This window comes from Thunnus albacares, chromosome 22 (assembly GCF_914725855.1).
Source record: "Thunnus albacares chromosome 22, fThuAlb1.1, whole genome shotgun sequence".
In the NCBI taxonomy this organism is placed as follows: Eukaryota; Metazoa; Chordata; class Actinopteri; order Scombriformes; family Scombridae; genus Thunnus; species Thunnus albacares.
Window position 1 is genome coordinate 20,976,717 of NC_058127.1, and position 24,465 is coordinate 21,001,181.

General features: G+C 41.3%; 1 protein-coding gene across 2 annotated transcripts in view; it reads left to right on the forward strand.

Annotated features, from left to right (window-relative positions):
* fgf11a (fibroblast growth factor 11a) overlaps positions 1 to 24,465 on the forward strand; it is a 91,627-nt gene that overhangs the window by 55,416 nt on the left and 11,746 nt on the right. For both annotated transcript variants that reach the window (XM_044340605.1, XM_044340606.1), the window contains one exon: positions 3,626 to 3,729. In XM_044340605.1, the coding sequence (XP_044196540.1) occupies positions 3,626 to 3,729 (104 nt within the window). The remainder of the gene's footprint in view (positions 1 to 3,625; positions 3,730 to 24,465) is intronic.

The window sequence follows — 24,465 nt, forward strand, 5'->3', positions numbered from 1 at the left end:
ATGATGATCCATGTGATAAGCAAAGCTCCTTTCTTGATTGAGGATGAGAGAGGAAACTCTATCTTTGAAAAGGAGAGAGAGATGAAGAGAGAGAGAGAGGGATGAAGGGGAAACAAAAGACAGTGGAGAGAGGGTGAGAAGTAAGAAGTATCTGACCCTACGCCATGGATGTATTAGAGGCGGGGCCCCGTTCATTCCCATGAAAGTTGCTCAGCGGTGCATGAAGTCAAAAAAGTAGCTTCCCACTGTAAAGAAATTACCTGGATGTATGCTCTATGTGCCCCAGCGCCCATAGAACATGCACACCAGAGACTTCAGCTGGTTGAGCTGGTTTAGCCCTCCGCTAACTTAAAGGGGGATAAAATGATTTAATAGTGTGTCTCTTCTAGACTTTACAAATGTTATCGGACCATATGGATCAAATTCTGATAGTGGAATAAGTCATTTCGCAGGGGTTGTGATGCTCCAAAAAAAATGCTTTTTGGGCACATGTTCCATCCGGAAGTTGTAATTACACAGTTTGGCCACTATAACAAATGGCTTTACAGCCCGGTGCACTTCCTGGAGGCTTGCCCTACGCTATGTCAGGTTACTGTTTGGCCGGTCAAGCTTTCCATTCTTGCGCAGTATATGTTCAATTAAGATGGTAACTGACAAAAATTCAAGTAATTTTTGAAACAATTTGTCCATGTTTCCAGACAGAAAAGCAGTTGTCTCATTTGTGGCAGCTGTAGCTAACGTTAGTTTCATGAGTTGGTTGAAAACGCAGACCTGTTCATCAAGTAGACTCAAACGAGAAGTCTGTAAAAGTGTCTTACATACTTGCTGGCTACATACATGAATAGACTGAGGCTTAAGGGGCATCTCCAAGGCAAAAAGTCAGCATCCTCACCAGCTGATGATCCAAGTAGAAAACATGTAAATAAAGAAACACAGTGTATGATGTGGAAAAATGTCAAATCAAAGATAATACATCATCATTATATAATATATATGATAGAACTGTTTGGCTGCTTAGCTTACATATGTACTGTATGCTTTATTGTATTTTCAAATAGAATGTTTAACTTTAAGCATTACAAGAGAAAATTATTTTTAGGATGAGAACGGATGACATATGTAACCTTAATGCTATCTCAGAAAGGTTTCACTGGGTTTGCCAGAGTTTAAACTTTGCTTTAAAAAAGCAGCTAACGTTAGCTTACCCTATATTGTAGCATCCATGCAGGGCTGGTTGGCTCCCACACAGTGTGGAAATACTACACAGGAAATGTGAACGTAACCTGTTACATCACAAAAAATATGTAGTTAGATATACTTTGCCTTTGAAGTAATGCAGAGTTGCTAGCTAGTAGGCTAGACATGCTAATGTTTACACCTTCCATTAAAGCAAATACACAGTGTTTAATCCATTCCTTACACTTTTGCTCTTGTATTTTTGGTTTTGGAGAGGGTAAAAAAGAAAGAAACTACCATTTAAGCTCTTTATGGATGGAGAATTCAAAAGCTAGACAGTCAAGGCTATGGTTGAAGCTATGACTGGCCAACAGAGTCTGAAAAATGAAGAGAGAAGTTTTATTTCGGCGCGTCTCAATGTGCAGAAAGTTACTGTGGGGTCACCAGCACCGCATTGAGGCTACTGGTGTATGAAAGAGAACGAGAAGCAAGAGTAGAAGAGAAAGAAGAGGGCAAGAAGGATGGAGGCGATGTGTGTGTGCCCTGCTCTATTTGTCATCCTGGCTGTGGTCTTTGGTGACACCTTGTTCATTTGCGAAACCGACTGTTTGAGATGCAGGCATCGATCGAGCAAATAGAAGCAGGGCCCTCAAGACAGAACGAGAGGGAGGGCGAGAGGAGTGAGAAGTACGTGCAGATTTCATTAGCAACATTTCCAACTTCGAACTGGGCCCACATCACCATCTAGACTGTGTTTTGTTGCTTTTATACCGGAGCGGTGGTCAGTAGACATCATTCATGTTTAATGTGACGTGACAGTAAAATCTGACTACGCTCACATTGGCAATAAAAGTTTAAATTTTCTTTCTTCACAAATGTATCTTTCCTCACACATTTCCAAACATGATTCAGAGATTTCTTCAACTGGACCCGGAAGAACCTTTGAATGTGGATAGAAAAAGGACAAATAAATGATGCATAAATAAAAAGAAAAGAAAAACTTCTAAAAAAAAGAAATCTACAAGAGTTAGTCTTCAACAAAAAGTTGTTATTTTTTTTAATCTGATAACTTAACTTCCATCCATTATGTTGGCAGAACTTTTGATTTGAAATTGATTAGTCTAATAGCAGGTAATGGCTCCATGAATCTAAAACATGCTCATGAGACTTTTTTCATCTCTATAAGACATTCGTCATCTCGACAGCCATGCTGTCAATTTATAATGTACACTTGTAATTTGTCACAGAAAAAAAAAACACTCACATATGCCCCAAAGTGCAGCGCAGTGACGCAGGGTTTGATATTTTTACCCTGAATTTGAACAAAAGCTGATCCTGAGGCAGCTGTATCTGCTAGTTGTGCAAACATGACTTAAACAAGATAAACAAAACTTGCATTTTAGGCATTTTACACAAACAATATGGGATGAAATAGAATTATATGCCATTATAGATAATAACCTTATCTATAATAATACTAGTAATTTAGTAACAGCTGTTATGTGTTCAATATTCTGAAGCTCGTCTGTTTTGGTTTTCTTCCTCTTCCCATCCAATCCTACCGCTTCAGGGACCGTAGTCGTCATGGTAGCGTTTGGTTGTGCTGATAATGTGACCACGGAGCAGCTGGCAGCCAGAGGCCGTTTTATCAGTATCACTCAAGTTCCCATGTCACGTCTGACGAGGCGCAGTTTTAGGTGGCACGCGCTCAAGGAGGTCTTAGAAGGATAAACACATGTGCAACACGCAAGAAAGCACATGCATATACAGTACACAAGCGAGCGCAGAAATTCATGTAAATATACTTGCCATGCATGGACAGAGAGCACCTGAACAAATTACAGGAAAACGTGCAGGCAGCTTCACTCATGACAGCGGATTTAAACACACACACACACACACAAATACACAGCGTGGGTGCTGCTCCAGTGGCCAGGTTAAAGTTAGTTTATATGGAGAGCTATGCACATAAGAAATCCAAGGTTCCACAGGAGGGGGATTCAGTGAACCGCATTGCAAAGTGCTGTTTACTGTGTCGGGACGGAGAAAATGAATTCAAAGCAGGCTCAGGAGATTCTCTAATGTACTGTATTCTTAAGGCTCTCTGCTAAGCTACGTTCTCTCTATCTCTCCAGCAGGGGAATTCACCTTCTGTCACTCCTGGGTTTGTCTGACCTCTGGTGTACCAGCAACCCAGACTTTATTCCTCCCTAAATCTCCCTCTCTTAATAACTCCTTCCCTCCTTTTCCCTCACACACTTCTATTCCACACCTTTGACAGATATACTGTACAACAGGGAGGATGAAATAGGAGACAGCTGGAAAGCAATTGTCTTTTTATGCCATGAGGAAGCACTGTGAGCATTTACGAGAAAGAATGATTGTTCTAACACTACTGCTCCCTCTCTGTTGTTTTTTTTTTCTTTTCTTTTTTTTTTTTTTTTTGCAGTGCAGTTCAACTTGATTCCTGTGGGGCTCAGGATAGTGGCCATCCAGAGCACCAAGACGGGGCTCTACGTTGCCATGAACAGCGAGGGCTACCTCTACACTTCGGTATGCTCAGCACATACAGTACAGTAATGCCGTAAGCCTATAAAGATCTCATTTGTTTGTTTCATTATGGCAGTCCTGGTTGAAAAACTGCCACTCCACTACTGGCTTTGTGTTTACTTGTACTCTTGTTGTCATATTGTTGATGAAACACAGTGTACAGACAGTGTGTGACAGCTAGACATGCGTATAGAAATGTACAGGCAATATAGAAGTATGTTTAGAGTGGCAGACAGTTATGAGAATGAAACAAGTCTTCATATTTATTATATATTCTTATATTAAATCTGTTCTGTAACTTACCACACACTGTTGTCACAAAATGTAATTCAAATAATATTGCAAACAGCGCAAAAACATGATGACAAAGCCGCTTCAAAGTTTTTAATTCAAGTTCTATACTGCTTGATTTAGATGAAACCAATTCAATCCAAACCAGACAAATTGATTTACATTTATATATATACAGTAGCAGATTACCTTCATTAGTCTTTGTTCGCTGTAAATGTGCAGTGCAATGCAAGTTTTTATGACAGAAAGCATCAGCATTTAAAGAAAAGATGAAGTTACCGACAAACCAAGCTAGTCTTTTCCCTCATTAAAGATGAATGATGCAGAAAAATGCAGAAATAACACATTTTTCACTTCACCACATAATTTCTTAATCAAGTCTCTTCTGTCAACAATCACATAAGTTTGTTATTTTCAAGTCAACTTAAATCATCCAGTTATGGCTCTCAGAAAGTGAAATGCACAGCTGATTGGTCATTTACATATCCATTTAAGTTGTTTAGAAACATCATAGCTTATTAACATAAACTTCCCAGCATGCACTGTATTTGAGTTTTTAAAATAGAACAAACACAAAAGTTAAAATTGTAAAACTTTAGTTTTTTTTGTAAAGTTTTAATGAAGTTTGTTGCTTTCAATGGTGAGTTATCTCTACTTGCCTGGATTGTTAAATCAAACACATCTATGTCTTTTCATAGGTACAGATACCTTTAATCTTACTACATATGTATCTTTATTTAACACCACTGTAACATCATATGAACAGCTGGATACAGTAGAACACAGTATGCAAGACGTGCTGGATAGGATCTAAATATGTCTCAGTAAGAAGTAAAATTGGATATAAATGTTTAAGAAGAAAAATCTTGACTCAGGATCCACTTACTAGTCTTGCTGGAGCTTTCAGCTGCATCTCACAGTCTTCCTCTGTGGATGGAGTTTGCTTAGTTATTAAAAGCTCCAGAAAAACTCATAAATAGACCTCAGACGAGTAGTATTATAAGTATTAAGTCACCACTTCTACTAGAGAAATGAAAACTTCTTCTTTTCAGCACCTTGTCTATTACAGTAAATTATTAGCGATTAAGTCACCTGATGAGCAGTCCACACAACATCTAAGTGTACAGTGATTACTTGTTCCTTTTACCCACACAGTGACAGTGACTGGCTGAGCTGGTGACGTCTGAAACTCTTATTTAACATCTGTAAGCACCTGTGCATGAAACACTTCCCCGCTCTCGGTCAGAGCAGCACTATCTTGTGAAACAGCTCGTACAGTTCTACCTGCCGGTTGTTTCACGTTGAGAGAAGCGGCAGAGCCGAGCCACAGATTTGAGAGGTAGATGGAAGAATAGATGAAGAGACAGAGGGATGGATCAGAGTGCACTATATCAGGATGCAGAGAAAAGCTCTTTTTTTTTTTTCACCCTTTTTCCTCTTGGCACGCAGGCAAAGTGTATGAGATCTTGTTTGAAGTGCATCGGTGCGCTCACTTCAAAGTCCACCTAATGCTGCATGCATACATACTGCCGGTGTCGAGGAGCGGAGATTCAAGTTTTCCTATCAGGTGGAACAATGAAAATCAGAACATGCAGAATTACACAAAGTCCTCTCTCTGCTGCTGCTGTGTATACACGACATATTACCTAATGTCTCTCTCTAATTCTATCAGCTGCTTACTTTGTTGACCACAAGCTGCAGTCAGACACAGAATTCACAATTCTTAAAAATTCAAAGCCCTTCTTTGCCCAGAAATCACATAACATGACGTGAAGCAGTTGGCAGGTCCAGCTTGGGGTGAGTGCTAGTGCACTTCTGGGTTTCATATTCCCTCCCGAGTTTTGTTACATCATGTTTGGTCAGGAAAAACCCAGACAATTACAATATAAGAATTCCTACTAAAAGGTGAATTGACAATCTATGAACCTCAATTTTAATCTGCTTCTTGTGATTAAGGCTTTATATCTCAAAAAAAAGAAACATTTTGGAATAGTTGTAACTGTCAAACCATAGCCCAAATCCATATTTGAACCTCACTCTAACCCTACTTTAACCCCAACCCAAAAAAACAAACTTTTCCCCTAATGAGCCCCAGAAAATGGTCCTTGCACATGACTTTTCCAGAGCTTGGAACCCCCCTAGACAGTAAAAACCTTGTACACACACACACACACACACACACACACACACAGATATAGAGGTTATACTTACCCAAGCATTCTCTTGACGGAAGAAAGGTGACCCATTTTCACTAAGGGAAAGAACCACAGGGAGAGAGACAGGGAGAGACAGAGAGAGAAAGAGGAAGAAGACAAACGTTAGAGAAAATCCCTCTGAGATGAGAATAGAGGGAGGACAAAGGAGAGATTCACCCCCTCCCCTCCCACACCTTAAACTACCTGCTCTGCTATTGTTCTGTGCAAATGTGAGCACAAGTGAAAGATGGAGAGAAAGACAGAGAACAGAAATAGAGGAGGAAGGCATGTTTTGGGCTTGCTGCCTTCAGGGTCCAGAGAGAGGCAGTGTGGAGCGTAACACCCTGTTATGCAACTGTTAGCATGTGCAGGGACCAATGCCCCTGCGTCTCCGCCTGAGGGGTGAGCAAGCAAACAGTCAAAGAAATTTTTAATATGAACATATACAGTTGTCAAAGAAAGGTACATTGTACTCGTGCCATTTCAGGACATAGATATAAAGAGCCATGTTGCATATTTTCTTATTTCCTGTTGCTGTCTGCACACAGTCAGCAGTTAACTGTGGTGGAAACTGCACGGTGGGACTGTTGGAGAAGGGAAAACATTGTTTAATTTCTCATGTGTGCTTTTTCTTTAAAGATTTATAATGAGGGAGAGTTTTGAGATAATGGTTGTTGGATGGTTGGTGGTTCTTGGGTTTGCATTGCAGGGAGATGAGAGAGAGGTAAAAACAGCAAAAAGGTAACAGAAAAGGGTTGAGAGGGGTCAACCATCCATGCACTGCAAGGTGATTGAGGTTAATGGGTTATAATGTTAAAAGATACTGCTATTCTCATGTTCCAATCAATATATTTAGTCATGCTAGTGGCGTTACTCTAGGGATTGTAATCTAGATTGGTTCTCTACTGCCACAATTTATTTTCCCTTGTGGGGATCACTGAAATTTCATCTAATCATCTAATATTTCAAATATTTGCTGTGACCTCGGGCATATCTTGCACACATATTAAACAGGTTAAACACAGCAGTTTTTAGCCAGAGGCAGTGCTGGTCAGTCTTTTGGACTACTGAATGGATTGACATGTCATTTTGTACAGATATCCATGGTCCCCAGTGGATAAATCCCAATAACTGTGGTGATACCCTGACTTTTCCTCTGGGACCACCAGCAGGTTAAAGTTTTCACTTATCCTGTCAGATATCTCAACATCTACTGGATGGATTGGCACACAATTTAGTACAGAGATTCATGGTTCTCAGAGGATGAATCCTGATGACTGTAGATTCCCTGACTTTTCCTCTAGTGCCACCATGAGGTTCAAATGTGTGGTTTTGAGTGAAATGTCTCATTTAATGACCAAATATCTGCCAAACTGATGACATTCTCATCTGCCTCCACTGCACTTTGTGTTTGATGCTAATTAGCAAATGTTAATAATGCTAAATTAAGATGGTGAACATGGTAAACATGATACCTGCTAAACATCAACATGTAAGCATTGTCATTGACTGTAGCATGTAGCTGCTAGCATGGCCTTGTTAGGAAACGTACTTGATGGTGTATTCTACTTTTCTTTTACTGCTTAATCTCGTGACAGATATATGAGACATTAATCTGTAAACATGGTCTCAGGTCTTTCAAACAATTCTTGGTCAAGGTCAGTGATGCCAATAGAGAAATTCTCTTTTCTCTGTTTCCTCTACAGGGAGGTCAAAGGTCAGTGGGAGCTATAGAGCAGCAGTCCTGTACTGTAGGTGGTAGAGATTTAGTTTCTTGCTCAGTGATGCAGGAAGGGTTTGGAATAGGGTCCTTTGGTAGAAATGCAGTTTTTAGGCTGCCCTGCTACTCCATAGAGTCTTTATAGCTGTGATTAAAAGTACCCACGAACACACACTCGATACACAATAAATATCTATGTACATGGCGTTTGATTACTTTAGTTGGCACTGTGGTGTCTCCCCTGCAAACACAGCATGAATTATTGATCACATACAAGTGCGGTAAATCCCCAACTGTCCTCTCTGGCTTCATTTAACCAGACAACACACTTAAACCTCCAGACACATTAAACACAGTGGCAGTGAAAGCAGCTCCTGTGAGGACAGAGAGAAAAAATAATTAGGAATTATTTCAGCTAAAGACAAATTAACTTTTTTCCTCTCCTGAGTGTTGATGCACCTACCTTAGTGAAGAAGACTGCGACTAAAACATCCCACTTCAGCCCAGAGACATATTTAAGAATCACCTAAGTAACACTCTGGTGCTTGTTTTAGCACTCAGGAGAGATGGAGGCAGAGGAAGAGGAGGCCAAATTTATGTGTTACCACAAAGTACCCGACTCCGAAGAAAAAGAACACACTTCTAACGTCTTAAAGTCTTTTTTGGATTTGTGAGTTGTTTTGGGCAAGATAAGTAAAAAGGGAGTTACGGGCTAAATAATGGAGCAAATGTCCTTTTGTCCTACCATGAGTCACTTGTTTCAGGAGGATAAAACCAGATGATAATAGAGTCGAGAAGGAGAATAGAGGAGTGAGTCACGGCAAAGCATCAGTTTTTGTGCATTTACATAAAAAATGTGCAGGATGGAAATGGAGTTTTTGTTGAAATGAGACACCTGCTGACACCGAAGCTTAAAAAGAAAAGACAAAATTCTGTCATTAGGAATGGACAGACGTAACATTACATGCTGTACATGCAATGTAAAGCTTCCTCGTATGCATCCATCAACACACACACACACACACACACACACACACACACACACACTAGAATATCTGTATTCAAGGCTAGAGCTCTTCACACTCCTCCAAGATAGAGCATGGCAGGGCCATTTGATTGACAGGACAGGCTGGATCTTACCACTAGTAACAACAAACAGGGCTGATTGTTGTCACTGTTTCAAGAGGAGGAAGACAGAAAGAGAAGGGGGGAAAGGGGGAGTAATGGATGCTGGGAAGGGAAAGAGGGAGAGAGAAGGATGGCCTGACAGGCCCAGACTCATAGCGAACATAATGTCTCCGCTGGGAGCAACAACCGCCGCCATGCTCATCTTTCTTTCCCCTCCTCCCCCCCTCCCTCCCCCCCACCCCCCTCTGTCTCACTTGTACAGCTTTTACTCGCCTGTCAGTCTGTCTTGCTCCCTGTCCAGCCATTTGTGTCTGTTGGCCTCTCTTGTGGTTTGTCTATTTCTTTCCCCACTTTCCTCCTCCCTTGTTTTTTGTCAACCCGTGAACCTCTTCTATTCAAAATATATATCTCTGTCTTGATGTGTCCCTTATCTGCTGTCCTTGTCCTAGCTCTCTCCTCTACCCCTCTGTTCTCCCTTCCCCTCTCTCCCTTTATCCTCCGCCTCCTCGCCCCGAAACCTTTCCCTCTCACAGTCAGCTTTCCTCTCTTACTACCCGCTCCCATTTCTCCACTTTTTTTATTCTCAATTACCTTTCCCTTTAGAGCAATCTGATTTTTTTTTTGAATGTCTGTTCATATCTATTCTTGGATGTAATCCATGTCTCAACCCAATATGAACTGACAGTAATATAGAAAAGACATTACCAGAGTAGTTTAACATTTCTGCTTGTTGCGAATACATTTCTGTGAAAGTATGTACCTTTTTAATTCCGACTGAAATGAAGCATCTCCCCAGATACCGATCCGGTCATGTTAGTCGATGTCTTCCATGTTAATGCTGCCTCGGCAAAACTGTCATGGTGCCAAAATCGTGACAGCTGTCCCAGGTGAATGTTAATTGTTAGGGCAACATGCAGCAAGTACAAGACACGTGTAGGTGGCATGCTTTGGGATAACATTTTGCAGCACAGCTCCAAATATGTGACTCACACACTGATCAGATATATAAGATACAGAGGGTAGACATATGAGGGTGAGCACCTGTACAGTCAGTGTTGGAGGCAGCATGGCGTTGGCGTTGCTAGGAAGTACACGGTCAACTTCTATGGTACACCACTGATAGAATAACATTATAACGCAATTTAAGATGTCTGGCCCTTAGTAATTTAATCTTTGGAAGGACCCATTGTGCTGCTAAGTTTATATTCCACTTAGAAAGTTTACCTTGCTAAAATTAGCTCTGATTCCCACTTGATGCAAAATGTCAAAAACACTCTCATCTCTACTCATATTTCCCATACAGCTACGTGACCTCCATCTATACATTTACACCTCAGTGAAAATAATAATCACTAATAACTGATGCCTGACTCCGTGATTATAATATGCAAGAACAGAAACATTTGCATTACAGCGCAAGATAGTCCAGCTGTATGAAGAGAGAGGCCAGATGGGCTGTGTGTATCCATCTGCCTTTAAACATCCCACCAGTACACCCCTCCTCTTCATCACTCCCCCCTTCGCCTTCACCTCTGCAGTACCTTTATTCTCTCAGTCACTACCCAACCCTCTTTATTCTCACTCTTTCCATCATGACTTACCCACTACAAATCCCAAATCATAAATACTGAGAAAGCATTAAAATGCAAATAAGAATCATCTGGCGGTCATCAGTCATGTATCCATTTCATCTCTAGGAATTTATGGAAAATAAAGAGGTTTTGGGGGTCTTGTTAATAATGCAGGAACAAGGAGCAGGTTTATTTGGTGGCAGTGTAGTGCTCCTGGAGCACCTGGGCATTCGGGAGTTGCTCAGCAGAGGTTAATGGCGGAGGGAAACTCCTTGTCATGGCTCCATTGTCTGAGGCGCTGGGACCCGCTTACCTGTGGGCACTTCCTGAAAATTGCTTTCTGATAAAAATAGTGCTCAGCCGTGGACCTGGCCCACTTTATTAGCTGTGTGCTCTGGAAAAGCCTCCCGGGTAGAGAGATGGCAGGCGGGAGGAGGAATGTGTGGATGATGAGGGGGGGGGCAGGGGGGGGGGCACAGTATTTTGAGATGTAGTCAAAGGCACACACACATACAACAAAAAATGAACCTGTCCACGCACACACACACACACAACAAAAAATGAACCTTTACTCACACAAACATTCCCTTGTGCAATTTAGCCACCCTCCACATCCTCACAAACACACATGTGCAGCCAGGTATAAACAATCTGACAGAGGCAGGCAGACATAATTGGGCCGGACTCTGATACACGGGACCAGCTTTGGACAAACTCTCCGCAGTTAACAGGGGAAAGTTTGGGAAAGTAAAACTTTATCAACCGGATGACATTGTGGATCTACACTCCGAGGATAACAAAGAACACAACTCCACTTGCAACCCAGTACGGAGAAGCATTGGTGGGGTGGAAGGGAGGGAGAAATAAACCCCATTTTCTGCCTTTTTTCACAGGGGAGAGACAAACATAGCCATAGTACAGTATGTGTATCAATGGCATGTTGAGAGGCCTGAGAAGGTGCAGTTTTCCATACTTAATGCACACTGTTGTCCAGAGAGGTTTAAAAGCAAAACTCAGGGCTGCAACAATGTTTCTGTGATCAAGTTAGATGAAAGACACATTCTGTCAGCTCTTTTCTCCTCTTCTGAAGATGACTGGACTCATTGAGTTTTGTTTCTTTCTTCTCATCTTTTCTTAAAGACCTGGTTGCAACACCATTAAATTTAGCTGTAAAACAAAGTCATTTCAATGGAATTACCACATCAGTTCTCTCAGAAAGACGAAGTAAATCGAGTTTCGAATCGAGTCCAACTTTGAAAATGTGAATTCATGAAGTCCTGACAGTGCTAACCTTTGAGCAAGTGGAGAGCTCAAAAGAAAGCAAGCTATCGTTGCTTTTTTTGGGCTAGTATAGCTTATTAGCTGTGTTGCACCATATCCAATTTTATTTACCCTGTCAGAGTAAAAACTGCTTCCTCAGAGGAAGAAAGATTTGCAGATTTTGCAATTATGAGAGAGGAATTTTTTTGGTATAAATATATATTTTGGTTAAGCTTATGTTAAACTTTTCATTGACTGAAATGATGTGTAACCCCAAGAACAAAATGCCAGGGAGAGCCACTGTAGGCAGAAAATTGAGCCCGCAGGGGAAGCCCACTATGGGCCCCATTACCGGCGTGAAATGCAGGGCACACTATGAGACCCAGATGACATCCCAGACGTAGGGCCCATACCCAGTCCAAAGTGTGGGCTGAGTTAGGGCTGTCCCACTTGGGCATCCTGCATGCCCACAATGGGCTCCGCTGGGTGTGGGCTGTCCAACTGCATTTGACAAGTTGTTTGTAGGCTCTGTAGACTGCGCCTATGCCCACGCATCAAAACTACTATTGGGAGTAACCTATGTATGTTAAAAAATATGAACAGTCAATGCAGTAAATGAACAACAGATGACAGACAGACAGAAAGAGAGAGAGAGATATTTGATTTTTAAAAAGTACTTTATTCTATCAATCTTTCAACAAGCCATTTGAATACAATTACAAATACATTTAAAATACACCCATCTTCAAAACACAAATAAATAAAAATACTCAAAAATAAATCACATCACATCAACTCCACAGAAAAAGTAAGTTGGTTTTCATTTACACAACACATCACCATAAGCCCAGGTCATGCTGAACTGATCCTTCATTTCTTTGTTATAATTAAACTCAATCATTATTCTGGCTTTCACCATCCTAGTAAACAGTAATTTTACATCAGTGTCCACCGAGTCATCAATCTTCCTCTTTCTGTTTACATAAATAGCTATCTTAATTTGTCCCAAGAGTTGACATTTGTGTTTTGCAGACTTTTTGTATTGAAAACGTGAACATTTGTGTGGAGAAAACCTCCCCTACCAACATGTATAGTGGTACCAGATGCATGCACTCCAAGTAACAGTGGAACACAGTTTCTTTGCAAGGACAAAAGGGACATTTATCACTTACACCTTGATTAATAACGGAAATAAAAGCATTGACTGCTACAATCCAATGCAAAACTCTCCACTGTGAGTCAGCTACCTTTTTTGTTAATGGTGGCTTATAAAAACCCATTCAAGCTGGTTTCACATCACATCCCAAGTGTAGTTGATCTTGCCAAGTTGTCTCAACCCAATTGTGAAGTGTACTTTTATTTAGCCACCATTTCATGCAAATCTTTACCTTTTAAATCTTCCACGTTTAAATAAGTATGACTTTTCTCGTCTGAAACAGAACCAGCACAGTAATCAAAACTGGGATGAATACCTAAACAAGTAAAAAGGATCATCTATATGAGGCACAAACCATTACTGCACTCATTCAACAGGAGGCATTCTTGTCCAGTCAAACAGCGTTTCCAGTGTTCAAGCAGCTTGCTGATGATCTTCACAGATCTCACTCCCAGGCCAGCTGCTACAACAGCTGCATTATCCAATTCAGGTCCAGCAATGTTCACTACAGATCCAAAGGTTAGAATCCCTGCTCTGCAGAACACTTCTGCAACTGCTGATCCTGCCCAGCAGGGGGTATCCAAACATCCTCCATTCAACACAGGCTCCCACAACAACCAGTATAAAGAGTCACATTATTCTCTCCTTCACCAACGTTTTCCACTCTGTGAAAAGTTCACGGTAGAAAATTGGCAAAGTCTGGAACTTCAGAGTCCTTAAATCCATCATGAACAGTGAGTCATGCAGTACCAGACCATGAAAATGTTGCAGAACTATGTGTGCCAGTGGTCTGCACACCAGGTCTTTAGGGCCAAACAGCAGTCCCTGACTAAACTGAAGGCGGAAAGCAGCACCTCTGCTGGCCAAATGTATTAGTCCTTGTCCTCTATCTTCCATTAGAAGAAAAAGAACAGCCTGAGGAATCCAATGCAATTTATCCCAAAAGAAATTTAAAAAACAGCTTGAATTCTTAAAGGAAAATTGAAGGAGGATCCACACAAACTAATCTGTGCCATAATGAGAAGGACATGAGATGGTTAATTACCACTGTCCTCCCTCTGTAAGACATGCTTGGCAAGAGCCATTTCCAGCCGGCCTCCTATTTTTTCTAAAGTATTCTCCCAGTTCTTTTCTAACACAGATTCTTCACCTAGAAGCACTCACACTTTATTAAAAAAGACTTATGGAGAAAATTGAAAAAAGCCCAGGAAGCTATTGACTGACTAGCATTCCCAGGTGGTTAATGTTGGTTAGCTTGCCAGCTATAGTAGTTCACTGACTACCCTTGGGATGATGTTACCAAGTATGCATTTTGCTGTGCCACTTTCTGGTGTGACCAGGCCTCTACCCTCGACTTCATTACTGATCTCTCCACATTATCTCCATGATTATTCATTCCCTGATTGCCTTCCACCTCCATTTATCTCCCCTACCGGTTCCCCCATACCCCTAATTTGCTTGTTCAGTGTTTCTCACTTGTTTGTTCCCTCCCCTCCCTGCCTTTTCTCTGCGCTGTTTGTGGCCTCCTCTCAGCTGGGGATCCACTGGGAACTCCTTTTGAGATGCACGGAGGCACCGGCCGCTTAATAGGGAACACCTCTGCTCATATGGCCAACCTAGGAGAGGAGGGAGGGAGGGAGGGAGAGAGGGAGGGAGGGAGGAATGAGAGGGAGAGGAGGTGATGATGCAGGAAGGGAGGCATGAGGATGAAATGAGAAAGGAAGGGCAGGGGAATGGGGAAGGGAGGATGTAGGACGTCAGGGAGGAGGAAGGATTTCATATCCACCTAAAAATGCTGCAGCTATATCCAGAGCCAACACGATAGCCTTGCTGCATTTTGACAAGAGCTGTCCCAATGAGATGTGAGGGTAAAGCCCTGTTCTGCATTCTGATCAGTACTAACAATCTATAAACACACACACACACACACACAAGGTCACAAACACACAATGAGACAGAGTTGCAGAAGCACACATGTAGGTGTATTGGTTGATAAATTTAATGTGATAATTTACAGGATTCAAAGCACATTATGTATGGAGACAATATAGGTACACAAGTTTTTACTGCAAATTATTCCAATAAGTGAAGTTGGACTTTATGAACCTCCTGCTGTGGCATTTTGCTGCCTTGTCTTACAGAACCAGTTAATTGGGATGGATGGTCTTTGGTGATATAGAGCGTTACCACATCCATCATCACACTGACGCTCTATAACAGCGAACAGTTACTTTCTCTGTAGGGACTGGCAGAGAGAAAGTATGTGTGTGTGAGAGAGAGAGAGTGTATGGGGATAGTCTCTTCAGGATATGTAGTTCAGAGCTGTTGTGAAGAGTAGGTCACAAGATCTATGCACTGAATCTTTTCATTTTCAATTAGGTCATGAAAAGCATTGTTCAGCACTTACTGATAACAGGCAACTGGCATTGTCTTAGCTAAAGAGAGGTGATGTGTTTTAATTGTTTTTAATGCATATCCTGTTCATCCTTCTGTATCCCGATTCATACATTATCAACAAATATAAAAATTCATCCTTTTAATGCAACCATTGTAGTCATGTTTCAACAATTTGCTTCATTGTGCTATCCAGCACACCAGTGGTTCCCAACCTTTTTTTTTGGTGTGTTGTACCCCTGCACAGCCCTGTCAGATGAACTCCAGCACCTCTTCATCGACACTTCCTGTCATTTTCTAAATATACTCACTTGAATTGATTTTAAACTGGATGTTGTTACAATGTTTTTTTCATACATTTGAACGGTCAATATTTTGGTTGTTTCGGTCAGCTTTGCAACCGTACCAAGCCTACCTCTTGGAGTATCAGAAGCTAAATATTTTGACCATGTATTTATTACTTTTAGCCTACGATTTCAACCATTTATCCATCACTTTTTCAACCTCAAGTACTTTTAGTTCACCACAAATGTTTTATTAGTTTTTCACCATTTATGTAGCGCTTCCAAGCTGACGATTTAAACCGTGTATTCATTACGTTTATCTCAGTGTTTAAACTGCTCTGCTCACTTGCTAAGTAGTTTTCACTCACTTTCAGTTGCAACATGTAGTGTTAACAATTGACTCCATGTGTGGATATATTTTTAAGTCAAATCATACATTTTATTTTTTCAAATTAGTTGAGCTACTCTTTTCACGCATTACTGCCACCATCATCTGTGTAGGTGTCACCTTCTCCAGTTGACATGGTTGGCATGTGTCACCTGTTTATCTTCTTATCTTTCATGTTCTAAGGCTTGGATGCATTACTGATTAGCATCACCGTTACTGGCAGGAATGTGTCATGCATCACTCCATTCTTCTTTATGTATACATGTCATCGTAGAACATAAGATACAACGTAGGATACAACTACAACACAGGTAAAAATGAAACATTAATATTTTATTATGTAAAACTCATAATTTAGAGCTTTAAGACTAAAACAGTGGCTCCTGTAAGAAGAAGAAATAGGAGTTGCATTAAGTTTTATCAATCACAAAACGCCCCAAGTTGGCTGCTTGTCTCATAAAATTACTAATCATTTGGCTTCAAAGCAGCTTCCTCGGCAAAAATGCAAGTGACCTGCCGTTAGTTATTATTCTGTCATAATGCTAAAGTATTAGCATGCAGCATCAGAGCTACTTCCACTGAGTCATGAATAATCATCTCATCTACAGTACCCACAAGTGCTGATCTGGACTGTGCAGGTTAACAACAGCCACATATAATAGTATATAAGTGAATACAAAATAAACAAACAGTATATAAAAGTCCTCCTACATATTGTACACACACACACACACACACATTTGTGTGCCCTCACACGCACACACAGACACACCTGACAGGTGGCAAACTGGCAATTAGTCAGTTCCCTCAACAAAGCCTTCAACAAAGTCTTCTTACAGTATGACCTGAGAGGACCGCACACACACACACACACACACACACACACACACACACACACACACACACACTCCTCTCCTCTGACCTTCCTCACCCGTCCATCGAATCAGAAAGCGCTTGTCTCTTTTTCTTCGAGTCAGCACTCTCGTTTCCTTTCCTACGCTCTCCTTCCTTTCTCTTTTCTCTCTCAGTGTCTTTCTCCCCCTCTCCCACCCAACCCCTCCTCCCCTCATCACACACACACACACACACAAACACAAGCACACCATCCTCTTCTGACGTGACAGCAAAAGCGTGCAGACACACGTGGCCCCGAGGAAGGAGATAGGAGGAAATGTGAAGGATGAAAGAGGAAAGAGAGAGAGAAAAAGAAAGGTAGAGAGATGGGGGGGAAAGGTAGCGTAGAGGTAAGGCAGGTTATCTCTGGTTCCCTTTGGAAAATCCCCAAATGCACAGTGAGGGTCTGGCAGTCAAGGTGAGAAGCAGAGGACATCCCTCCCTCCCTCTCTGCTTCTTTCCCCTTGTGCACCCGCCTGCACCCTCTCCAGCTGTTCTCATTACAGTGTGTGTGTGTGTGTGCGTGCCTGTTTTTTTTTTGTCTCCGCTAATTTGTCTTCATGTGTGTTGAAGTCAAAGGGTGATCTCATGCGTATGTATTGTTTATTTGATCTTTTGTGCAGTCAGATATCATGATCACACACGTGTTTAGATGTATGTTTGGATGATTTGTTCCCTGTTTGCATGTGTGTTTCTTTTACACACACACACACACAGATGCCTTTTGGCGTACATGTGCCTCTGTGTGTGTGTGTGTGTGTTTTCTGGACGCTGTGTGCGTATCAGTCCTGGTCGAGCTCCAGCGCTCCTCAGGGCGTCCCTGTAAATGCCAGAATGTTGGCACAGATGAGGACCCCTCTCCGCCCGAACTGCTAAAAACTTCTTTCTCCTCTTCGCCGGACAGCAACTCACATGGTTCAGAAGAGCACTGAAAGGCCAAGAGGTGGAAATCAGACAAAGAAAGACAGCAGAAAAGACCTTTAAAGCCAGCAATTAGGTTGTTGTAAGGCCAGTTTGATTCATGGTGACGTGGGAGTCCTGTCAGATTCAAGAATAACTGCTCCCTGAGGAGAAATGTGCCATTTTGTCGACTCTGTGAGTCCAGCGTTGAATATGTGTGGTTTTGTTTTTGTCACTAACATCATACATTGTGTTTTAACATTTTGAGTTTGAGTCTCATCATGTTGCGTTCTTTCTTCGGTGTGTTCGTGCTGACTAACTAGATCGTCTCTTGTCTTGTTTAACCAACCAATCAACACTTTTAGTTTCAAAGTTCATTCTTGGATTTCTTAGAATCAAGAGCTGACAAAACAATCTCACCTGTTCTGGAGCTCTTGACTGTACCACATAATCTTCATCATCTGATGGAGTTTGCTCAGTTGTCATCGAATTGTAGGTGTTCATTTTTTTTAAAACACTTTGAGGACTTCTTGTCCATGTTAGCTTAAAAGTTTAAGTCCCCCTCCACATGATTTATGACATCACAACTAGTTTAGAAGCCAATCCAATGTTCAACTTACACAATGTAGGAACTTGAAGCCTCAAGGCCACAAACACTGAGAATGGACTTTTCAGTGAAGTAGGAGACATCTTGTGTCCAGCAGTTCTGCACTTTTGAAATTAAAAATATTTGCATATTCATAGACTCCAGATTATTTTGGGGGTAGAAGGAGTAGATGTCATTTTAAGAATTTCTAACGTAATTAAACGTTTTTTATGGTAAAATCACATCGGACACAAATAGTTATTCGAAGACTATTTTTATGTCGGTCAACATATCTGGAGGGGGTCTTTAAGGCTCAAGGTTCATTCTTGACCGGGGAAACACTAGTTGACAAAACAAGCTCACCTCATACCTGTTCTGGAGCTTTCAGTCATACCCGCACTGCAACGATTGATATTTCCTGGAATAGGACAGAACACCAAATGTAAAAGTTCTTATAAATGTTTAATAAATACCTTTTATCTGACTCCTGTCCATGAAATCCCATCTAGAACACATCACAACACAAAGCATTTGAATGTAAGATGTGTTCTCGTCTCTGTAGAAATATCTTGAAATGTCAACAATTTGAAAAGGAAAACTATGAACTCACTGACATGTCATTTAACGCAGAGACTAACACACACAACTAATTTACAGGTACAATTGTTTTCTGCTGCTGGTAAAGAAGAAGACTCTTAATATTTTATATTTCTGTTGTTGTAAACAAACCCCATTAAAAAAAACCCAAAACCCACAATGTCTGCCAGCATGTTTGTGGCTCTCAGCTCCAAGTAAACAGTCTACTTGTTGGGGATTATTTTCAGCTCCAGAGTTAGTGTGCTGGTGAGTATTTCCGGCACCAAGATGATGTGGGATTGACTCACAACAAACTACAGTGCCCATGTTCATAATAACAAAGGATGCTAGTAGGATCAACTCATTGGTGAATTGTTGTAAAATAAGAGCAGTGTGAACACTGCCAGCCTTATTCTTTAAACACAGGTTTGTTTAAACACAGCTGCAGATAGGTCAAACTCTAAATCAACTCAATTACAGTATTTGTATCTGTCAGTATAGGGTCCAAAATATGCATTGGGCCCTTAAAATGAGCATCCTACAGCACTACAGCAGACTCACACACAGCTGCAGTGAAGATGACCTATCCCTTTTTCAGACTGAAGCATCTTTGTCAGTGAAAATCTCCTAAAAGCACTGCTTACCAGTTGTAGTACAGGTCAACCAGAAACATATTGCTTTGAAAACTACTTGCTGCTGCTGCCGCTATGGGACTTGACAAAGTTGCTCCGAATGTCAAAGGTTGTTTTTCACTTAATGGTTGCAGATGTTGACGTGTTTTTACCACTCGAACAGGCCAGTTTATCCACCAGAGAATACAACGCTGGCTCAGACATGAACAGTTCTTACTGTGTCAGTCGCCGTGAGAGTTCTTCTTCTTCCTCGTTTTCCTGAAACGTTGAGTGACGGTTTATGTGGCGCTGATGATAATACAGCAGGTACTCACAGTGCTACATGTTGTCCACGCATAAATTAATAAATGATAATTACTCCTATCTTCACACAATTATCATGCCAGCTCCTGCGATAGCTCCCTCAGCTGTTCGTCCTCAATTAAAGTTGTTTTTCTGCTCGTTTGCTCAGACAATCATCAGCTCCGCTAGTAAACAAGCTTTCATAAGGCTAACCTTGCTCTGAGTGCTTTTAGTGCTGATTCTTATCCTTCTGACAAGAGTTGCTTCTGCAGGTAAATATTTAATCATTCACTGTACAGGGACAAAAAAAACGCCCCACTTAATTTCACTCTCAGGTTTATCCTCAGCCAAAATCCCCGTATTCCCACGGCTTCATGTTCTAATACAAAACTGTAGCTCAGAGCTTCATTAACCAGTGATTTATCACAAAGTAACACACTCAGCTGACACTGATAATTACTTATATTAGATCTTCTGATGTTCTGAAGTCGTAGCTATGATAGTGATCTCTTTACATATAATTACATCATCTGATCCACAAAATCTCTTCTTGGGGCTATTAAAGCGAATTCGTCGCGCCGTGTCACAAACTCGGAACAACTCGTGTCTCCAGTATCACTCAGGAAAGTACTTTTTATACGAGAGAAAACAGCTCTCAATTCATGATCAATCCAATATTCTTTTATAACCCGAGGCACCCTCTTTAACTTTTTTTCCCCCCTCTACTAGATATTTTTATGACAGTTTCTTTTTTTATTGGATAATGAAGCGGAGAGATAGGAGGGACAGGACAGAGAGAAGGAGGCTGAAGATGTGCTCTGACAGACAGTCGGTTGACAGACTAAAAGTTGACCTTTTGGCCTTTGTCGTCACGCATCTCATCAGCACGCGAGCGAGTGAGCATGTTCGCCCTCGCAAAGATGATTTGGGTAAAATGAAAATGCTTCATGTGAGACAAAATTCATTAAAGCTGTGCCGATCAATATGAATATATCAAAAGTGGATCAGAATTCACAGTTCTACTCAACTCTATTGAGCTCTTTTGTTTTGGCCTGTAATTTTTTGGTGGTTTTGGTGCTTTAGTGCTTCCACTGAAGGCTGAATCACAGCAACATCTCTGTTAAAACATCCTTAACTGCACTGAATAAACGACATTCATTCATTCTAAGTCATTAATCATTTTCTCTGCATGCATTGTTGCCATGATGTTCTTACATCGTTGTCAAGTTTCATAATATTCAGTGTCAAAAAACTGGCAGAAATCCATTCAACATGCCTAATGAGTGCATTAAAAGCACTGAATATAGATGAAATGTTATACATATAGACAGCTCTGACGTCAAAATGTATAATACACAACAATAATTCCTAATATTTTCCAATATTTTCATCATTTCAATACATTTTGGCTCAGTATTTTTATTGGCTAAACACTTCTGTAGTTGCCTGCATTGCCATGAGGTTTGGTTTCATAAGACTGTACACTGTTTGTGAGTGTGTGTGTGTGTGTGTGTGTGTTAGGGTGGGGGGGATTTTAAGAGACAAAAAAATTAAAATATGAATTACCATAAAAGTGTTTGCTGTTATCACTGGAAGATGGCTTTTGCCTCTGCTAAGCTGAGCCAAACTCATCTGTGCAGCTCTGACCAGCCTCATGCATGCATAAGTAACCATATTGCTGATACTGTGCTGGAAGGCACAAATAGAGCTCATACTGTACTGACCTACCAAAGCCCATTTTGGTTGAATTAGGCCATCCAACCTCCCAGTGTGCATTTGGACCTGTTACAGCTGTGACAGGAAAGCCAGTATTGATCATCAGCAGCAGTAGCAGCAGCAGCAGCAGCAGCTGACACATGAAACTGCAAGTATAATCTACTGAAAGCTGTAAAAACGTAACACATGTATCTCCCTTGTCATGTACAGTACAAACACACACATGCGTGAGCCCTCTCGTACTGTACGTCCTCCCTATCGACGGTGTGAAGTACATTTGTCCTCTGGGACACAGTCGATAAGTGTCTGCGACTTAAAGCCCCGGGATTAACCTGTGGTTGCCTGATCGCGCCTTGTAAATCGTTTTAAGTTCTTCACGCTCGGTTGCGTCGCCGCGCCGCGCGTCCAATCAAAGGCTAATCCGGGTTTTTTTTCTGGACTAATGCCTATTGACTTTTCACAGAGGTCTTACATAGAATCAATTCCCCAGCTGAGTGCATGGGACGCTCAACGGTTAATGGCAGCCGCGCGAAGAGATCTGAATAACGTCTTTAGGTGTCAACGGGATGGAAATGAGACAAGGGTGTGTGTGTGTGTGTGTCATGACTTGAGAATGCTGTACTTCCTCTGAGTCTTCATCTGGCATGTCGTCTTTGTCATGTCATGACATCTTCTCTCCTCTTTTGCCTCCTTTCATCTTGTCCCCGACTTTTCCCTCCGCCGCTCCCTCTCTTCGGTTCCATCCCTCTCTCTTCTGTCTGTGAGGAGTGAGTGATGAAGGAGGGACCCGATCCATCCGTCACTGTTGATGGCACGAGTGTGTATGTATGTATGTTTGTGTGTATGTGTGTGTGTGTGCATGCATGTCATCTGGCGCCGGGTGGCCTCCCACTGATGTAAGAGGGATCCGTCATGTCTCTCTGTCACAACAGCAGACACGCATGAGTGGATGTACACACTCTCACACACACACACACCTAAACACACACACACAGTCCCCTTGTCTCCTCTAAAACCCTCTACGTGTAACAGAAGTCTTTTCAGTGTCAAACGCTCATGGATACATTTTATTGATCCTGACTTGATCTGATTAGTAAGTGTCTGAGTTTGTTTTTCTGTGATGCTGCTGTCTCTTTTATTTCTCTCTCTCTCTGCATGACCATATTATTGATTTCTCTTTCTTTTCCTGATCCGTTCTGGTTATTTTCATGTTACACTGCTGAGATTTATGAGATATGTGCCACGGCCAAATGAAAATTATTTTAAATCAGGACCTAAATATCTTTCTGAAATCACTTGAAAATATGATTTGAAGCTGCTAATAGGCTGTGGTGATGTTTATATCTGCTCCTATAATTCAACATGATGGGATGTTTCAGCCAATATGTGCTGAGAATATCCAGAACAACATGGAGCTTGGTGCATAAAAAGCAGCACAGAAAAAAAAACAAAAAAAAAACCCTTGTTGTGGATTTGTGGCTGTTCTAAGACTCAAGTGTTTTTTCAGCATGCTAAAAAGAAGCCCGCTGGGGAGAGCTGAGTATTATGGAGTGGCAAACAGACACAAGTTAATTTTGGAGAATCAACAGCAGCAGCAGTAGGAACAGTGACAGGAGACTCAGGTTGCCTGTGTGTTTGGAGCAGCCCCTGCTGTACACAAGAGGAACTGCAGCGGTGATGTTTTAGTCCGGTTTGTTTTTCAGATGAGGGAAATGAGGTTTATCGGACTGAGGTGACACACAGCTCAACCCCTCTCCTCTGTGTTTGTTGAAGAGGAGGAGATGAAATCAGAGATCTTTCAAAGTGAATGTTCTGCAGACAGATGTGCGTCTTGTGTAAATAAACCACTGCTTAACAGTGTTTTATCCTATAAAGCAACATTGCTGATGGCATCCTGAGAGTGTGTGAGCTGACTTCTAGCTAAGACAAAAGTGACAAAGGCCTTATTCAGCTAAAATGAATGTGATATCTATTATATTGTATTTCTAAAGAAATCAGAATGTGTTTTGTTTTTCAGTTATTTACCAGATGAAATAAAAATGTAGCATCATGAAAAACTTACATCATATTTAGACGATTCTTCTGACAAACACAAATAATTAGTCGCTCCCTGTATGTCTTGCATAAGTCATGGAATCATGCATGGATGTGCAGCGTACTGCTATGCAAAAAAAAAGAACCAACCACCATGCCAAGCATCACACAGAATTAAATGACATGAAAAATTAAAGATGTGTTTTGCGAGGGGAAGATCATAAATTAATGATTCTCCGAAAACAGGACTGATTTCTGCTGGTTTGTTGCTTGTTTGCTTGCGATGTTACTGACTGGAGGTCATGTTTTACCAGCCCTCAGCATGTAACATTTAGATATGAAATGCGATACACAGGAAGACATCGTCAGCCCTCTTGTGCGTAATCACTCTGAGAGCTACAAGTGTCCTAAGTTCTTGCTCGGATCTTAAAACAAGACTCACATGCACATATGTACATTAAAAGAGTGCAAAGTTGAAGCTCATATGAAGCTTCTGCAGTCTGAGTATGACAAATCAGTTAGTATTAAATTCACTCTTTTTGCTCTCACAGACAATGAGAAACATGTTGCGATTGTTAGGACTTTCTGTTCAGTCGCTGTCACATCGTAGACGCTTAGATGAGATGACAGATGAGGAAACAGCTCGGCTCAGAAATAACATTAAACATCAGATGGAACCATCAAGAGTTTGAGTGCAGGCTTTGACACCCTGATGGGGTACAAATGCTGGTA